Genomic DNA, 17,804 nt, shown 5'->3' on the forward strand with positions numbered 1-17,804 from the left:
CAGAGGCATGATCTTGTTTTAACTTTTTTTTTTCAGGCTCCCAGCTATGCCAATGAGGAAGAAAGTATTCTGCTTACTCTGGTCTAACAGTGTTGTGGACAAACCAGTAAGTTTTTATCAAATAATTAAATTCAGAGTCCTTTTTAAATTATAAATTTATCTTTCTTATATTTGATGTTATATGCAAAGAAAATACTTTATTATCTAGGAAGTAATGATTATTTGTTTTAATGGAAGTGTTGACAAATGAGAAATAATCTCTAAATCCTGCCTAAATAATTTACTTGCAAAATAAACAAATTCTTATATTCTAGAAGATAAATATAAGACCTATTTGTAATTTATACATGCCTTTAGTCTACACTAAATACTGTACCCATTTGGAAAATTCTGCTCTTTGCATTCTATTAATTTAAAGAAAAGTGAGGCTGGGCCCAGTGGCTCACACCTGTAACCCTAACACTTTGAGAGGCCAAGATGGGAGGACTGCTTAAGGCTAGACGTTCAAGACCACCCTGGTCAACATAGCAATACCCACACCTCTATAAAAATAAAATAAAAAAGAAAAATGCAAAATGTTCATAATAACGTCAAATGAATTTTCAAAAACATACTACCCAAATCTTTCACTAACAAATATAGACAATGAAGACAGCACCATAAACTATAAAACCACCATTTCTTATAGCAGCTGAAGACATATAAAATTATTGCTTTTACTGTATTTGATCATAGCAAATTATTACCTATAACTACTTATAATTTAATAAAACTCTTCATAATTCCATAAAGACATACCCTCCTAGATAATTGTATGGATGCCTTTATATGTTTTTAATTACACTTGCTTTAAATGAGTATATGTAAATATACTCATTTAAATACATTCTCTAATTTAATTTGGCAAAAATTCACCAGTAACCCAAACAACAAGAACTCTAGTACAGTATGAAGACATGGCACTGCAAAATCCTTCCACATTCTTAAGCTTTACAGTAAAGTATAACAGTAGGTGGTATTCTTGGATATTACTACAGTGTGACAAATACTATTTGTCTTTTGAGGGCAGTTAGGTCATGTGTCAAGAATCATCTACTCCTCAAATTTACAGGTATTCAGAAAGCTTCTCTTTCTCAACATTTCCAAACTAACTCATCACAGACAGCGGCTACTTTTTGCTGTCTCAAATTCACTTTTCTCCTCCTCCAATGATACTTTTTAAAATACTTATGTTTCATCTTTAACAGTATAGACATGTTTGGAGACTCTAGCTAAACTCAGCCAGGGTTTCAAAGTAAAAAGCACCAGGCAGTAGAGAAAATCTGTAATAGCCAGGAAGATTTTGGAAGTTTCCAGTGGTGAGAATTAATAGCTCATTTCATCAAAATATCTAAATGGGATTTAATAAAATGTCTCTATTTAGAAAATTATACACTCAATTACTGTAAAATTCAGAGTGAGGCCAAAAGAGGCCTTTAAGAAAATCCATTTATAGTCCAAAAGTTTTGAACTCGAAGTTTTAGGAACTTACAGATGTTCTGAAGGAGTAGCTATATTTAATATCACATGCCCCATGCTGCCAGATATCACCCACCCAACCTGGATCCTTTCAAAGTTTTCTTCTACCTGCTCTTCTCAAATTCTAGTATTCTTGGTCATCAATCTGTACTGGCTGACTGCTAGGTTACTCCTTCTCTCGTCCTTCTTTGGAGACAAGACTTCTAATCACCTGGAGGAGGCAGATGGGGAAAGAAGCAATTATAGGACCCCATTCTGGAGGTCACAGCAACAGATCTAGATTTGGCCACATGACCTAAGCCAGTTACTTTCTGGCATTTCTCTAACTAGAGCAGGCAGGGAAGACTCCTAGTTCTCTTTAGCCATGATTCCAGGAAAGCATAAGCCTACAATTGCCACCAGCCACAGAACTAGCCTCTAGGAAAAACAAGAGAAGAAAATAACATTAAACTCCAGAAAGAAACAGAGAAACACAGGACCTGGCCCAGGGTGGATTATGGATTAAGCCCCTGACTATACATCAGCACTCTCCTATTAAATAGGGATAGTTTTTAAATTAAGGTAGTTTAATCTTCTCCTGTATCAATTGTTTCTTAACTGGCTCATTCCATATACATATATGGTGTGTGTGTGTGTGTGTGTGTGTGTGTGTGTGATTAAAATCTATCATTTAAAAAAAATCCTTCACATCATATCTTCCTTCATATATCAAGAGTCCCATATTTTGACTCTTTCTTTTTAAAGTTAACAATATTTATTGTCTTTACTTCCTGTTTAATCGATTCCAATTAGACTTTTACTTCCACCCCTACAATGACTCTGTCTCTGTTAAGATCAACAACCTTAACTTAGACCTTGCCAGTTCAATGGTGAAGTCTCTGTTGTCATCTTAATCAAATTTCTGAAGCATCTGACATTGCTTTTCCCTTTTTCTTAAAATGCTTTCTTCACTAAGCATCTACGTCCCCACATTCTCCTGGTTCTCCTCCTATCTCACCAGCCACTTCTTCCCAGCCTTCTCTCCAGGGTCCTTCTCTACTTCTTGACCTCATAGCACCTAGTTCTTCACTCTTTACATCATAATCTCAACCAGTATTTTTTAATGTTTCCCCCATTATTAACAACCTCCCCCGAGCCTGTTCAGATTTCTGGGTTTTTTTTTCCTAATTACCCCTATTCCCAAGAAATTACAATACCACATAAAATCAACTTTTATTCCTATCTTTGTCTCCCACCAGTATACTGAATTCAATTCCACAGCAAATCCTGCCAGCTTTTTCGTCAAAATCTATCATGAATCAGACTTCCCAGCCACTTCCTTCTCACCAGATTACCAGCGCCTCTCACCAGTTCACTGCGGAGCCTCAACAGGTCTCCTACTTCTACTCCTGACCCCTTCTCCTCAAGAGTCTAATATTCACAGTAATTATAATAATCACTTTGAAGGATAAATCACATTACTACTTTGCTCAAAACTCCTAAATGGAGTCATACTTGCAATATACTTACATTATCCATATGATAAATGTCCTAATTCCTTATTGGCCCTACCAGGTCTTACAAGATCTGGCCCTGTCTATCTCCCTGATCTAATTTGTCTCCACGACTCTACCCATTCCTTACTACCTTCTAGCTACACGAGCCTTCTAACAGTCTCCTAAACACTTTAAGTTCATGCCAGCCATAAGCCTTGGTCTGGCTGTTCCCTAAATCTGGAATATACTTCACTCAGATTGTCCCCTGGGATCACTCTCTAGTGCCACTCATATCTATAGCCAAAAACCTCTTTTTGGGGGAGTCCTTCCTTGACCATATTATCTAACCAGCCCTTGTTCCATCTGTTCACTAACTATACTGTTACCCTATTTACTTTTCACATAAATTACCTATACCAGCAGTTGTGTGAGTATCTATTTAGCTACACACATACATACACGTAAACTTGTTCACTGTCTCTTTGAAAGAGTGTTACCTCCATAAGGGCAGGACATCTATTTTATTCAATGCTCTGTCCCCAAAGCCTAGAACAATGCCTGTCCTGTTTCACAGGATGAATAATTTTTATTTTTTGAGACAGAGTTTCATTGTCACCCAGGCTGGAGTGCTGTGCTGTGATCTCAGCTCACTGCAACCTCTGCATCCCAGATTCAAGCAATCCTCATGCCTCAGCCTACCGAGTAGCTGGAATTACAGGTGCACACCACCACATCTGGCTAATTTTTGTATTTTCAGTAGAGACAGAGTCTCATCATGTTGGCCAGGCTGGTCTCAAACTCCTGACCTCAAGTGATCTGCCTGCCTAGACCTCCCAAAGTGCTGGGATCACTATATAAATTCTTTGTTATAAATAGAGAAAGCAGGTGAGTCTGATTTTTCTAACTTGGAATCAATCAAACCATTGGTGATCAAGTATCTTTACAATGAACTTCTCATTACTTGAGGTAATCTGAGTCTCCATCTCTTGCCACTAAAAAAAAAAAAAAAAAGACTTAAACAGACAAACTGCTCAAATTTTAAAATAAAGCTTTGTAGTAAAAAAGAAGATGTACTATAATTTCAAGCCACTCAACAAAGCGTGTTGAACAATCAGTTATGCACAGGAATTTATTAAGCATTTAGTTTTGTGATAAATTCAGCCTCCGTACTTAATATACTGCAGTTTCATTAGAATCTAGAATGATTGCTCTTTGGGCATTCTTAAAAACCACTCAAAGAATCCAGACACAGTCCTAGAGCATATATTCACTAACTTAAAACTTCACCTTCCCTCCTTCAAAAGCTTCCAATTACACGTCCAAAAGATAATGCAGTCTAAGTTCATCAACAGATTCATGCAGTTGAGCATGCTCATTAAAAACAGATGAGATAAATTTAGACAACTACCAAAGCAGATCAATCTTCAACTGTCTCACACTGCAATCTGGGATATGCTTACCTTTGCTAAGATCACAGGCTCTGGATCAGTGGGAATGCAGCTAGCACACAGAAACCTAGTATTATTCATTGCAGCAGAGCTGTAGTACTATCATTAAAAGTCTCCCACAAAATACTTGGTACTGGTCAAAACAGGGAAAATAATGATGTTAGAATTCTATATGCTTACAATATATAATTCAGAAACTAAACAAATGCATGAGCCAATTTAAAAGTTAAGGAATCTCTTGGACCTTCTCTAATTACTTGCCCCTCCATTACCATTTTCCCCATCCTGCCTCCATCCCCTTCCACAAAGTTCGACATTGTTCAACAAGGATTGTCACTCAAATTCATCATAGGAAATGAATTCTAAGAAGGATTTAAAAATTGCTATTGATATGCCTCTGAGTCACTGCCATCCAGCAATGGAGAATTATTCTATCAACAAGTTTCTTGCCTGTCTGAGCTTATTTTCTTATTAGCCTAACAAAAATCTTTTCAATCCCTAAACTGACACAATTATCCATGAAGAAAAAGAAAGCTGACACGAAACAAAATATGTAATAAGGCTGACATGAAACAAAATATATTAGACTACTTCTAATACATAGATGTTCAAAAAGTAATTGCTGAATCATATTGTAATATTCAACTTTAAAAATGTCAGTCCAGTCCAGTGCTTCCCTTTTGTCTTTTAAGCAGCCCAGATCTACCAGTTCCTAAGAACACCTTCTACTTGATCAGACTACCCATTTATAACTACCATTACATTTCCCTCCATTTTCTTGTCTCTTTCTTAAATAGGGAGTTACTACTGCTTCTACTTTACGCATACTCATTCCCTTAAAGCCTTTCATTGTAGTGAAATACTCATAACATGAAATTTCCCATCTTAACCATTTTAAAGTATATAATCCAGTGGTATGAAGTATATTCATATTATTGTGCAACCATCACCACAACCCATCTCCAAAACTCTTTTCACCTTATTACACAAAACTGAAATTCTGTGTCCATTCCACAACTCCCTGTTCTCTCTTCTCCACAGATTCTGGCAACCAACATTCTGCTTTCTGCCTCTATGGTTCTGACTACTCTTAAGTACCTCATGGAAGTGGAATCTCACAATATTTTTTGTGAGACTAGCTTTTTTCACTTGGCACAATGTCCTCAAGGTTTATCCATGTTGTGCATATAACAGAATTTTCTTAATATTCCATTGTATGTATATTCCACATTTTGCTTATCTATTCATCCATCAATGGACACTTGGGTTGCTTCCACTTAAATCTTCCTTAAGATTTGAGTGTGTGTGTGAGTGTGCATGTATGTCACTCCATTTCCCATACCAATATTTAATTTCCTGAAGGTTAATATTCTTTTGTTGTTGTTGTTGTTGTTGTTACAGGGTCTCAGTCTGTCATCCAGGCTGTAGCACAGTAGCACAAACATGGCTCACTGCAGCTCCAACAATCTGAGTGCATGTGATCCTCCTACCTCTGCCTCCTGTGAAGCAGGGAATACAGGTACGTATTCCCAAGCCTGGCTAATTTCTTTATTTTTTGTAGAGATGGGGGTCTCACTTTGTTGGACATGCTAGTCTTAAACTATTGGCCTCAACTGATCTTGCTGCCTGTTGATAATGATTTTATTCTTGCCAAATCTAATGTTTTTTTTTTTTTTTTTTCACATATATCGAATTTCTCTGTATCAAGCTACTGGCCACTTTTCATCTTTCCTCTCTCTAACCCCCACTGTGGGAGGAGAGAGGAGGGGGAGAAGGAAAGGAGAGAAAAGAAATCACTTATGAAGATGTACACAATGCAAAGAGAATAAAAGATGAAAGATGTTCCTGGACCAGGAAGATAAAACGAAGCTGAGTTAAAGGCACTTAAGAAATATATGAGATTCTTAATAACCGTTACAAAAGGCAGACAAAGAAGGAAGCAAAATCAGTCAGAGGATTCACAATACAAACACAAAATGTCTGCTCAGCAGTACATCTATTCTTATTATTGAGACCTAAAAGAAGTATTCTTCAGGAGGACCCTTGGCAGACTCTCTGCTACACAGCAAGTCTATGCGCTCCACTACACAACCATCTATCCCTTCCTAAAAACACTCCCCTCTCTAGATATTCATGACACTGTGCCTTCCTGATTCTCCCTCCCTGTCTCTGATGGCCATTACTGATTTCATTCATTAATTATTTGCCTCTGCCTTAAAGCCAGTATTCCCCAAGGCTACTCTCTCCTTTTCCTTCTTTTAGTGAACTCTCAATTTATATGATTTGAGCTATTATACCTTTACGTGAGTGCATCGCAAATCTATTTTCTTTAGCTTCAGAACACTGCCCTTATGCAACTATAATCTCCTTGTGATAAACACCTGTTTTGCATTTTTAAGCTGATTACTTGGTAAGAAAACCTGATGCAAATAAAAACTATAAATTTCCTTCTATGAAAACTGACATTCTGTTTCATCTTGTCAGACTGACCTAGATTCCTAATTTCAAACTAATAAGTAATTAACTGATTTAAAATAGTAAAATCGAAAGTATGTAAATGGTCTATTATTTTCAAAATCCTGAAAGAATTAATGTTGATGCAAAGAGAGGCAGAAAAAGAAGATTATCCAAGGGTTAGAAGAATGCTTACTGAGGACCTTTTGTTGAAGAGGTTCTTATCTTTAAAATATAAAACCAGATGAGATGAGAAAGTTAGACAACATAAGCTTCATCTGTTCTATTCTATGCATAGTAACCATCCAGAGAGTGAAAAGGTTTTTAAGATATACAAACATGCTAAGTGATTTATTCTTTTTATCATTCATTTCCTATGAGCTATATATTTATATATGTAATATACACATAAATATACATATCAGAATTATAGAAATGTTTAGAAGTTTTAGAAATAGCAATGGTTATATTCAAATTGAAAAGGCTGGCTAATACCTTTGAAAGTTTGAGCTTTCATTGCATTAATATTTGCAACTTACATTATTTCTATTACAGTTAACTAAAATGCTAGTAACATTCAGTTAAATGGGGGGAAAAAGACTCAAGTAAGCATAAGACTTGTCAGAAAAGAAAAAAAAATCAACCATCTTTGAAGACAATGTCATTCATAACGAACAAGTCCTTTATTCAAAAGTAGCAGAAATCAACTATTTGTTCCATGTAAAGTAGAATTTAACATAGTGACTCTCCTGCAATAGCACACATTTGAAAATCTAGAACTATTTCCTGAGTCCCACCTTCCCACCCCTTTCCCAAAACAAAACGAATAAAGGAAAAGGTAACACACAGTCATGTGCAACTGATTTGCCACTACTAGGAAAAAGGAAGAATAATATGATGTTCAAAAAAGGCTACTGTTTTCTAGATAGTCCATCACAGTGAAAAGTGGACAGAACTTTCGGCAGAAGGTTCTGTTACTGTACTCCAACTTTGAGGTATCTCTTGAGTCTGTAAACATAGCAGAGGAGAAATGCAGAATAATGCAGGTGTATAGAAAACTATAAGAAGGCAAACTTATAAACAGTCTTAGAATAGTACCTCCTTAAATCATAAGAAAAGCTTCATATCACACTGGAAAACGTGTTATGTGAGAAAAAAAAATAAGGCTGAAAACACTTATTTCATGTGTTCCTACAGAATAAAAATTATCAAATTTTCTACAGGACAGAGAGATGTGATAGGTAGTTGGTCTCTGCACCTTCTTTTGAGAAGGGGGTCTCTATTTCAGAATAACACCAAGAATAATCTATACAAAGAAGGCAGGATTGTCTCAAAGTTAAGTATCTTCCACAAATTAAAAAGACATAATTAGTCCCAGCAAATCAGTATATGCAATGATCCAAAATCTCCAAAACTCAAGTATACTTAAAAGAGGAAGAATTGACAATAATAAAACAGAAAGAGAAATAGAAAAAGAAGAAAATTAATAAAACCAAAACAGCCCTGATGGGTAGATCTGAAATGAAGGGAAAAGAGACACTAAATGCTAACTCATGATTAAGAGCAATCAGCAACTTACTGTGAGTGCTCTGAACTCATGTGGATAATTTTATGATAAAAAGAAAATCACGTGACAATCAAACTCTGTATGAAGCACAAAAATCAATTCTAACTAATGATTAATACAGAACAGTGTTTGCCAAATTTATAAATTTATCGAGAAAGACTTACATTATTTTTCTAGCAAAACTCATGTTAAGCTCCCTTAAATGTTGGTTGACAGAGTGAAAGAGCAACATACTGGTGTCGCCTATTCTTTTCAAAGAAAAAACTCAGACTATAAAAGACCTTTTGTTAGTGGCACAAATGATGGCATCTGTCATTCTGAAACTATACTCCACCTCAAGAACGGGCTTCCCTTGTATAAGCTGCTTTCTGTGAACAATTAAAACTCAACCCCTCCACTGTGGCTATAACAAGAGCTTCTCCTAAAGCTAAAAGCACTGTAGGAAAGTTGAAAAGTGTTAAAACCTGATTTACTAAAAAAGCACAGGTGTTTGTAGCATATTAAGAGCCTTGTGTTTTTACAATGCACTATATTAAGTACAAACATCCTCCTAGCTATTAATCTAGCAGAGTGTCTCTCATTGAAGGAGTGACAAGAGATGAAAAATAAATGTCCATTAACGCAGCTCCTCTGGCTTTACTTGACTTCTGTAGGTAGATAGACGTGCTTTTCCTTTTATTATTCCACAGTGCCTTCTACATAATCTCAGTTACAGATTGTAGCACATCCCTTAATTACTTATTAGTCTGAGTCTTTCTCCAACAGACTGTGGACAGGTGGAGAACAGAGAACACATTCTTCATCTGTGTATCTTTTGTACCTAACAAGCGCTTGCTCATAATAAGCATTTATTAGATTTTTCTTGTATGAACCAGTTAAATAAGCCCCCACTTCAAATCCAGTGGGTCCAAAAATCACAGGGAGAAAGAAACTGGAATTCATTCTAAACACAGAGGAAAAGTTAACCCAAATTTCCCTTTAAAACACTGCTCAGAATTCATGTTTCATTCTTCCCACTCAGAGCCACATTATATTCAACTCAATGCTAATGTTCCTACCAATAGAGAATCTGTCTTCCTATAACTCTTCTATATTACAAGGCTGTCTAAAGCAAGAAGCTATAGTAGCTCTTAATACTTAGTGCAATGATGATAAAATGCTAAAATACACTACCACCTCCCACACAGTAAATATTGCTAATTGCTAATTGCTAAAATAATATCCTTTTTTGCTATCAAGACAGACACAAACCAAGCTTCCTTAATACAGTGCTCCAGGGAACCACTATGGATTGGTAAGCATTGGAATATGAGTGGAATCACACTTGCCACTCTTGGAGCTGCTCATCAGGTTTACACAGAGACTCACTATAGTCTGGTCTCCCTCTCTGACTCAATCTCCCAGTATTCTCCATCTCAGCTGCCTCTTCCAGCAATATGACTCTGCAATATCCCATAAATGTGCATGGTCACATTTACCTTACAAAAACAGTAAAAATAGATATCCGTTCACCATTTACTATGTGGTAGACAACTTTTACTCCCATTTAACAGATGACAAAACTAAGACATGAGATGGTTACGTACCACATGTTAAGAGCAAAAGACAAAATTTTAAAAGTGTTTATTATCTCATATATACTAAAAATGTATTATGTCTTGTATAAATTATGCTTATTTGAAGGATTTAGCATTTACAACTGGACTCATTTAATGTACTAACTTGTATATCCCTCTCTCATTTCTACAAAAATTTTATCTCTTTCAAAATCTTACTGAAGAGCCATCTCCCTAACGAAGCCTTCCCCGTAATAAATCTGTCCATTCTCTTAGACTCCTACAATTGTGTCGTTTAATCAAAATGACACAATTAGCAATACATACAGTATTTAATCAAACCTTCTTGAATTGCTATTTGACATTTCACCTGCATACATGCAAAACATTGTTAAGCTCCTGCAGGAGAAAGGTTGTCTCTCATACTTCCTTATTTTCTACTGAGTGTGATACCTATTGTAAATATACAAATAAATATTTCATTCATGGATGGCACAAAGATAACACTACCTTATTATCTGCAAGGCTTACATTTTTAGTTACTCTTCTGTTAATGCTGAACAATACACACTCACCTATTTACAGGTTTTTTATTCCAGTCACATTGTAACCAATATAATACACTTTAAAAAGCTGGTGGATTTTATCAACATTTAGAAATCCACTTATACTTTCATACCTAGAAGAAAAACCTTATGGATATAAAGGTTCTATATATTTAAAAAATATTTATAACCTCCCTTACTTTTAGGAATTTTATATCCATGGTCAGAAATTTTTTTCTTTATATTTCCTTTTATATAGTATTTATATTTTTGCTGTCCTAAACAGAAAGAAAATATTCTTGGTTATTTAGTCTCTGGCTATCCTTTAGGTACACTTGAAAATAACCAAAATAACCTATAAAGTGCCTATATCTTTTTTCTCTCAGACTATTTCAGTTCCTTTAAATTTTTAATTCTTAAAAGAATAAATAAATAATCATTCACTTAAATTTCCAAATGTCTATTCAATTTGTAAAGCCCAAAATTAAACAGTGACCTTAGGTAGGATAAGGCTTGTGCTGAGCAGGATGGAAAGATTATCTCATGGCTGTCACATGTTATAATAACTAACCCATTGAGTTTTCATTTTAAAAACAGTGTATTACTTAATCAGTTTTTAATGTATTATAGTCCCTACATCTTGTAGATAACCAATAATTTTCTATCTACATTTTCCTTCATTAGGCATCTGGCTACTATTTAAGTACATTCAGTAATTCTCACAACATATGCAGTTATCAAAATCTATCTGTAATCTAATACTAGTTTTTAAATAACTTTCATTTTTATTAGACAGTCACCATGTGCAACTTGACCAAGCATTCTCTACACAACACACAGAGACACACAGAGACACACACAGAGAGAGAGAGAGAGAGAGAGAGAGAGAGAGAGAGAAAGAGCGAGAGCGCACATTAAACTCTGTTGAAATTCTATTTGAGGTCAGGTTCAACTTCTGCAAAAAACAATTTTACTTTCCCGTAGTTGACAACATTCCAACATTCCAGAAAGATCTTGGGTACATTTCTCTGCCCAGAGTTTGCACACACTGATGGTACATATATAGCCTAATCTGTTCATTTTACCAATGAATATTGTGTGACTAAGTCAAAAACAGTATAAAACTTTAAATGTGGCTAAACTTTTTAGTTCATTTTGCATTATTACTGAATAAGAAATAATAAGCACTTTACTAAGTGCTTAACAGGTGTTGCCAGAAATTATGCCATGTACTTTTACTACATTACTCATTTATGTCACACAAAAATTACATTTTATAAGTGAATTTTCAAAATAGGCCCAATGTCTCACTGTTCATAAATAAAAGAGCCAGAATGTAAAACTACATAGATTGAAAGCCTACATACTCCCTATAGCATGCCACCTCCTCTTTCACTTCTAGCAAATTTTCAGGTAACTAAAGAAGAAGGCTGGGTGGGGTGACTCCCACCTGTAATCCTAGTGCTTTAGGAGGCCAAGGCAGGAGGATTGCTTGAGGCTAGGAGCTTGATACCAGACTGGACACCATAGTAAGATCTTGTCCCAACAAAAAATAAAAAATAAGCCAGGCATAGTGATACACGCCTGTAGTCTCAACTCCTTCAGTGGATCACTTAAGCCCAGGAATTTGAGGCTGCAGTGAGGCATGCTCACACCACTGCACTCCAGCCTGGGTGACACATCAAGACCCTGTCTATTTAAAGGGAAAAAAAATGTGCCATGGGAGAGCTACCAGTTATGTTCTACTTCCTGTCTCCTTCTAGAGTTCCTGGATCAACCTTCAGAGCCTATCCCAAACACCATTTTCTGTGTATAATAGTGAGCTAATCACTCCCTCCAATGAGCTATCTCCATACCCTACACTAACTTCTATTATTTTCTATTACCTTATAGGGTAATTATTTGTTTTCTTTGTCTTTCCTACTCAGCAATTTGCTCTGTATACCCCAGATCCATGTTTAACTCATCATTAATCTCCAGGATCCAGTGCGATGCTTATTTAGTACCTAATAGAAACAGTCTATTTTGCTGCACACACTTCTGTAATATGAATTAGTTTATGTGCCACTGGTAATTAGGGGTCACGTCAATACAAAAGTCACATCATTTCATATGTGACTTTTCCAAACATGCTATCATTTCACATCACCAAATAGTATCAAATGGATGCAAAGTATACTAACTGCCAATACAGCAGGCTACAAACAGGAGCTCCACATTCACCCCTCCTTCTTCATCTTTGCTCAATTTGGCCAGAGCCTGTGTCTTGGAAATGCTTGTTGCTAAGTTCTCATCTTCATGCACTTTGCCCTTGTCTTCACTTTTTAGCAAACTTCAACTCTACTAGTACCCCCCCAACCATCCTTCTGTAAAGTTATCTTCACTATTTTTCTATGTAAATTCCTACAGCTACCATATAGTATGTATTGATTGGGAATTTAAAATTCTTTTTACTGGTACTAGTATTTATTTATTTATTTATTTTTTGAGACAAGAGTTTCACTCCATCACATAGGCTGGAGTAGAGTGGCTCACTGCAACCTCTGCCTCCTGGGTTCAAGAGATTCTCCTACCTCAGCCTCCGGAGTAGCTAAGACTACAGGTGCCCCACCACCATGCCCAGCTAATTTTTGTATTTTTCGTGGAGGCGGGGTTTCACCATGTCAGCCAGGATGGTCTCGATCTTGATCCACCCACTTCAGCCTCCCAAAGGGCTAGGATTATAGGCATGAGCTACCATGCCTGGCCTGTACTAGTATTTTTTATTTATACTGTTAATGTTATGGGCAATAAGTTGTATAGGGTTTGAGTAGTTGACTTAGGTATCATTTTTCCCATAAACTCTGTCATTTTTAAGTTCATGACTTTTTAAAAGATAAATTTTTATGAAATGCCTTCTAACAAAAATGCCCATACTCAAAATATTTGATGAACTAAATTACTGAGCACCCAATACTCATTAGGCATTACAACTTTCAATAATTATTTCCTCAATATCAAAGAGAACATTCACTGTTGAATACAAAGTGAATGCACTGTGCTAGGCACTGGAGACACAACAATGATGGGCAAAGAACAAATACATATATTTGCACGTGTATGCATGTGTATGTTATAGATACATGCATACTTTGTGTTTACATACATATACGCAGTATACGTACGTACATACACATGTACCTCCACACATTTTTGTACATATTCAAGTAAACAACCTTGAATTACATATTATTGTTAGGGGCACATTCTAATCTGTACTTCAGCAGTTTTCAAATTTTTCAGAAGAACTACCTTTTGTTTCTCAAGAGAAATCTTAAACAGAAACAAAATATAACAGAGGACTCCTCAAGAAACCTGAGTGCTTTAAAAAGCAGTGCTCTAGCAACAATGCCCCACCCTTACATGACCCCTTTAATAAACAGTGTCTGACTTGGGTTGAGAAAAATCAATTAGGTCATTACAAAGCTTCTAGTGAAAGTTTATTATCATTTGACTCCTCTCTCTTTCATCCCATACAGCTGCATTAGTAGGAGTCCTGAGACTACTTCTCCCAGGCTCTGTAAGGTTATGTAGCCAACTGGGGCTTAAAGAAAAGGAAGCAGAGAGTAGGTAATTTAGGCCAACTGTTTGAACTAGGGAAATCCCTCATTATCATAATGGTTAGATCTCAGATTAAGGTGAAAGCCTAGGGAAAAAGAGGTTTAAGAGGTCATTCAACTTGAAAAGTCAAGCTAAAAAAAAAAAAAAGAAAGAAAAAAATCAAGCAAGCAAACAAACATTCTCAGAGATCACAAAAGATCTCACCAAAGTCACTAGGGTGGGAAAACAAAAAGCAGTTTGAGAATAGAGTCCCCTCAATTTAGGATACATGAATAAACAAAACACACAAAGTTCCCCTGCTCTGTAAGATTTACATTCTTGGGGATGAGGCAGAGAAAGGAGATATAAATAATGAATAAGTCAATTGTATAGTATCTTACACTGCGATACATGACAGGGGAAAAGGAAACTGTGAATCCAATTAAGAAAGGTCAAGAGTACCAGAAAAAAAAAAATGGGTAAAACGAAAGGTTAGCAATGTGAAATATGGTGGACAGAATGGTTTCACTGAAAGCATATCTCTTGATAAAGTCTTTAACAATGGAGGAGATCAAGTTAGCTATGAGGACATCTGCATTCCTGCATCTGTAGAATAGCAACAGGCCCCGAATGAATGGGGCACAGTGAGCAAGAGAGATGGATTGAATAGAAGAGGTAAGAGATGAGAGAGAGGTGGGAGTAGAAGGCAGAACATGTAGAGACTTACAAGTCTTTGTAAAGATTTGGATTATTACTCTGAGCCACTACAGAATATGAGCAGATCTAATTTACATTTTAAATAGCGTGCTCTGCTAGATGAGGAAGAGACTACAGCAGAGCACAAACACAGGAAGATGGATTAGGCTGCCAGAATTATTCAGACAAGGGATAATGGTGGCTGAACAAAGGTAGTACAAGAGCTAAGTGGCCAATATTTTTTTCTTCATTCAAACATAGTCAAGTGAGTTCCAATCAATGTATTACATATTTTAATCCTTAAAAAAATTCTAATAGCAATAGACTGTAATGGATTTCCAACTTCCTTCTTAATATCTATGGATTGCTGAGCTATTTCATGTCAATAAACAGTCTGTTGCTGAGTTTCCCACCATTTTCACTTTTCACCATGAAATTGTTACTTGTTTATTTCTATTCCTATCCAAGTTCATGTTATTTTTAAATGGTGTAGGGAAGAGAAATGGAGAGGCTTTTTAAAGTCTACGTAATCTTTAAGTCCATAACTGTTTTCTTCTTTCCCCCTGCCCAAGTATATTTCAACAGAAAAACACATAAGCAAGCTATATACCATCTTCTACTAAGAAAAATGCTAAGCATTGGTAGGATAGTTTTCTTTATTTTCCCACTTCTAAATGTTATCATCATAACTCAAGTAAACTTTATCATTTCTTCACATTATTATTGGTAATCTGTCCCTTTAATTTCATTTCATTATTCAGAGAAGAATATATGCTTACAATATAACTGCTGACTTTCATGAAAGAACAGAAGTATTAGAAAAAAGGAATATTAGTTGAGTCTTATTGGGAAAAAAAAATGTAAGCTCAGTCGACTTGTAAAATTTTTTTAATTTTAGTAACTTACTAGTATTAGAGACCGAGATAAGGTTTGTAGATCACAAACTTTTCTTGTCCTAAAGAATTACTGTCCATAATACAGCGTGAGAACTTCACAGTAGAAAAGGGAATAAAATACCAATTATCCAATTTTATCATGCAACTATTAGGAGAGCCATGAAGGATTTACTTAAGAAAATGCTTAACAGTAATAGCCTCCTGAAAACATCAGAAACTATTCTCCACAACTAAACAGAAAACTTTGTGTTTCCATATGTTTATTTGCTAAGCCTTTTATAATAATGTTATTGAATAGCTGAAATAATCCTTTACAACTTTAGTCTCTCAGACATGCATTATCTTATTTATTCTACTATAATAATATGAGAACAGCCTGATACTTAATGACTCTAAGAAAGATAAAAAAAAAAACTTTTAAAAACAAGAAGGGAAAATTATTTACTGAAATATAAATATCCTCACAGAAGTGTTATTTTGATTTTGTTGGTAAAAGCATAAATGAGTTAACAACAACTCAACAACTAAGCAGGTCAGATGCACAGAAGGGGAGAGAGCCAGATCATGAAAGCAGTCTTACCTTCTGATGTTTTCCATCGTTTCCATAAATCCTCAACCGTTATATGTTTATCTTCTCTGTGCAGATGGCTGTGTTTATTAGTAGCATCTTTATATTTCATATCTTCTCTGATAAACTGTAGAAGAGAAAACACTAAGTTAAATATAAATTCACTATCTTAGTCTTGATAACTGAAGAAAAAGATAAAATCTGATATCCAGTGGGTGACTGTTTTCAAACAGTAACTAGTACATTTTTGGTATTGTAGTCACATTATTCTTACATACTTGTAAAATGTAGTTAATGAAATGTCTTCTGCTACTAATCATAACAATGCCAGAAGCAGCAACAAAAGTACTTATTCAACGTTTATTATTTACCAAATATTATTCTAAGTTACATAACAAATAGGTCTATACAGTCAGCTCCCTCCATATCTGTGGGTTCCATATTCGTGAAATTGAGAATATTAGTGGGGGGGAAATAGATGGCTGTGTCTGTACTGAACATGTACAGAGTTTTTAAAATCATTATTCTCTAAACAATACAATACAGCAACTATTTACAAAGCATTTATACTGTATTAGGTACTATAAGTAATCTAGAGACAATTTAAAGTATATGGGAGGATGTCTGTAACTTATATGCAAATACTATATCATTTTATATAATGGATTTGAGTATCCATGGATCTTTGGTATCCACGGGAAAGAGGGAGTCCCAACACTAATCCCCCACAGACATCAAGGGACCACTGTTTATCTGTCTAAACAGAGAAAGTCACTTAACTTTATGACAGTCCTATTAGGAAAGTATTATTTATCCTAATTCTGTAGATGAGAAACCAAGGCCCAAAGAGGCTAAGTAATTTGCCCAAGGTTGAAAACATAATGAATGTCAAAGCTGAGATTCCAATGGAAGCCATTTTATTATATTCAACAGCACTACATACTGCCTAAATATCACTGTATTCATTTTTACCAAATACTTAAGTTAGATGGATGTTTCAAAACATAATAAATAATAATCTCAATTACTGCATCATATTTCTATGTTCTCCTGCCTTTTTTAAGCTACTACTTTTAATTCAAAGACATTTGATTATGGTGTATAGCTAAAGCATACTTTACAAAACTGAAGTATACCTTCTATTAATCTTACTTTAAAATATATAAAGAAATAGGCAGAAGAATTGCTTGAGCCTAGGAGTTTGAGGCTGCAGTGAGCTATGATTGAGCCACTGCACTCCAACCTGGGCAATAAGGCAAGAACCTGTTTCTTTAAATAATAAAATAAAATAAAGCATTAAAATTATCTTTGCTAAAAACTAACCTGTTCTATATTACTTTTTAAACTGTTTTCCAATGTTTAACAGTAAAAAGCAAACCCTTTTTATGGCTTAATTCATTTATTAATCTTATCTCTGACAATCTTTTAGGCCTTATCTCTTGACACTTTCCCCATATATGTGCCCACTACTCTAATTATATGAAAATAAAAGTTTTTAAATT

General features: G+C 35.3%; 1 protein-coding gene across 8 annotated transcripts in view; it reads right to left on the reverse strand.

Annotated features, from left to right (window-relative positions):
* The window catches only part of STIM2 (stromal interaction molecule 2), a 165,768-nt gene that overhangs the window by 58,681 nt on the left and 89,283 nt on the right, over positions 1–17,804 (reverse strand). For all 8 annotated transcript variants that reach the window (XM_035293924.3, XM_035293923.3, XM_008993504.4 and 5 more), the window contains one exon: positions 16,315–16,429. In XM_035293924.3, coding sequence (XP_035149815.2) covers positions 16,315–16,429 — 115 coding nt within the window. The remainder of the gene's footprint in view (positions 1–16,314; positions 16,430–17,804) is intronic.

This window comes from Callithrix jacchus, chromosome 3 (assembly GCF_049354715.1).
Source record: "Callithrix jacchus isolate 240 chromosome 3, calJac240_pri, whole genome shotgun sequence".
In the NCBI taxonomy this organism is placed as follows: Eukaryota; Metazoa; Chordata; class Mammalia; order Primates; family Cebidae; genus Callithrix; species Callithrix jacchus.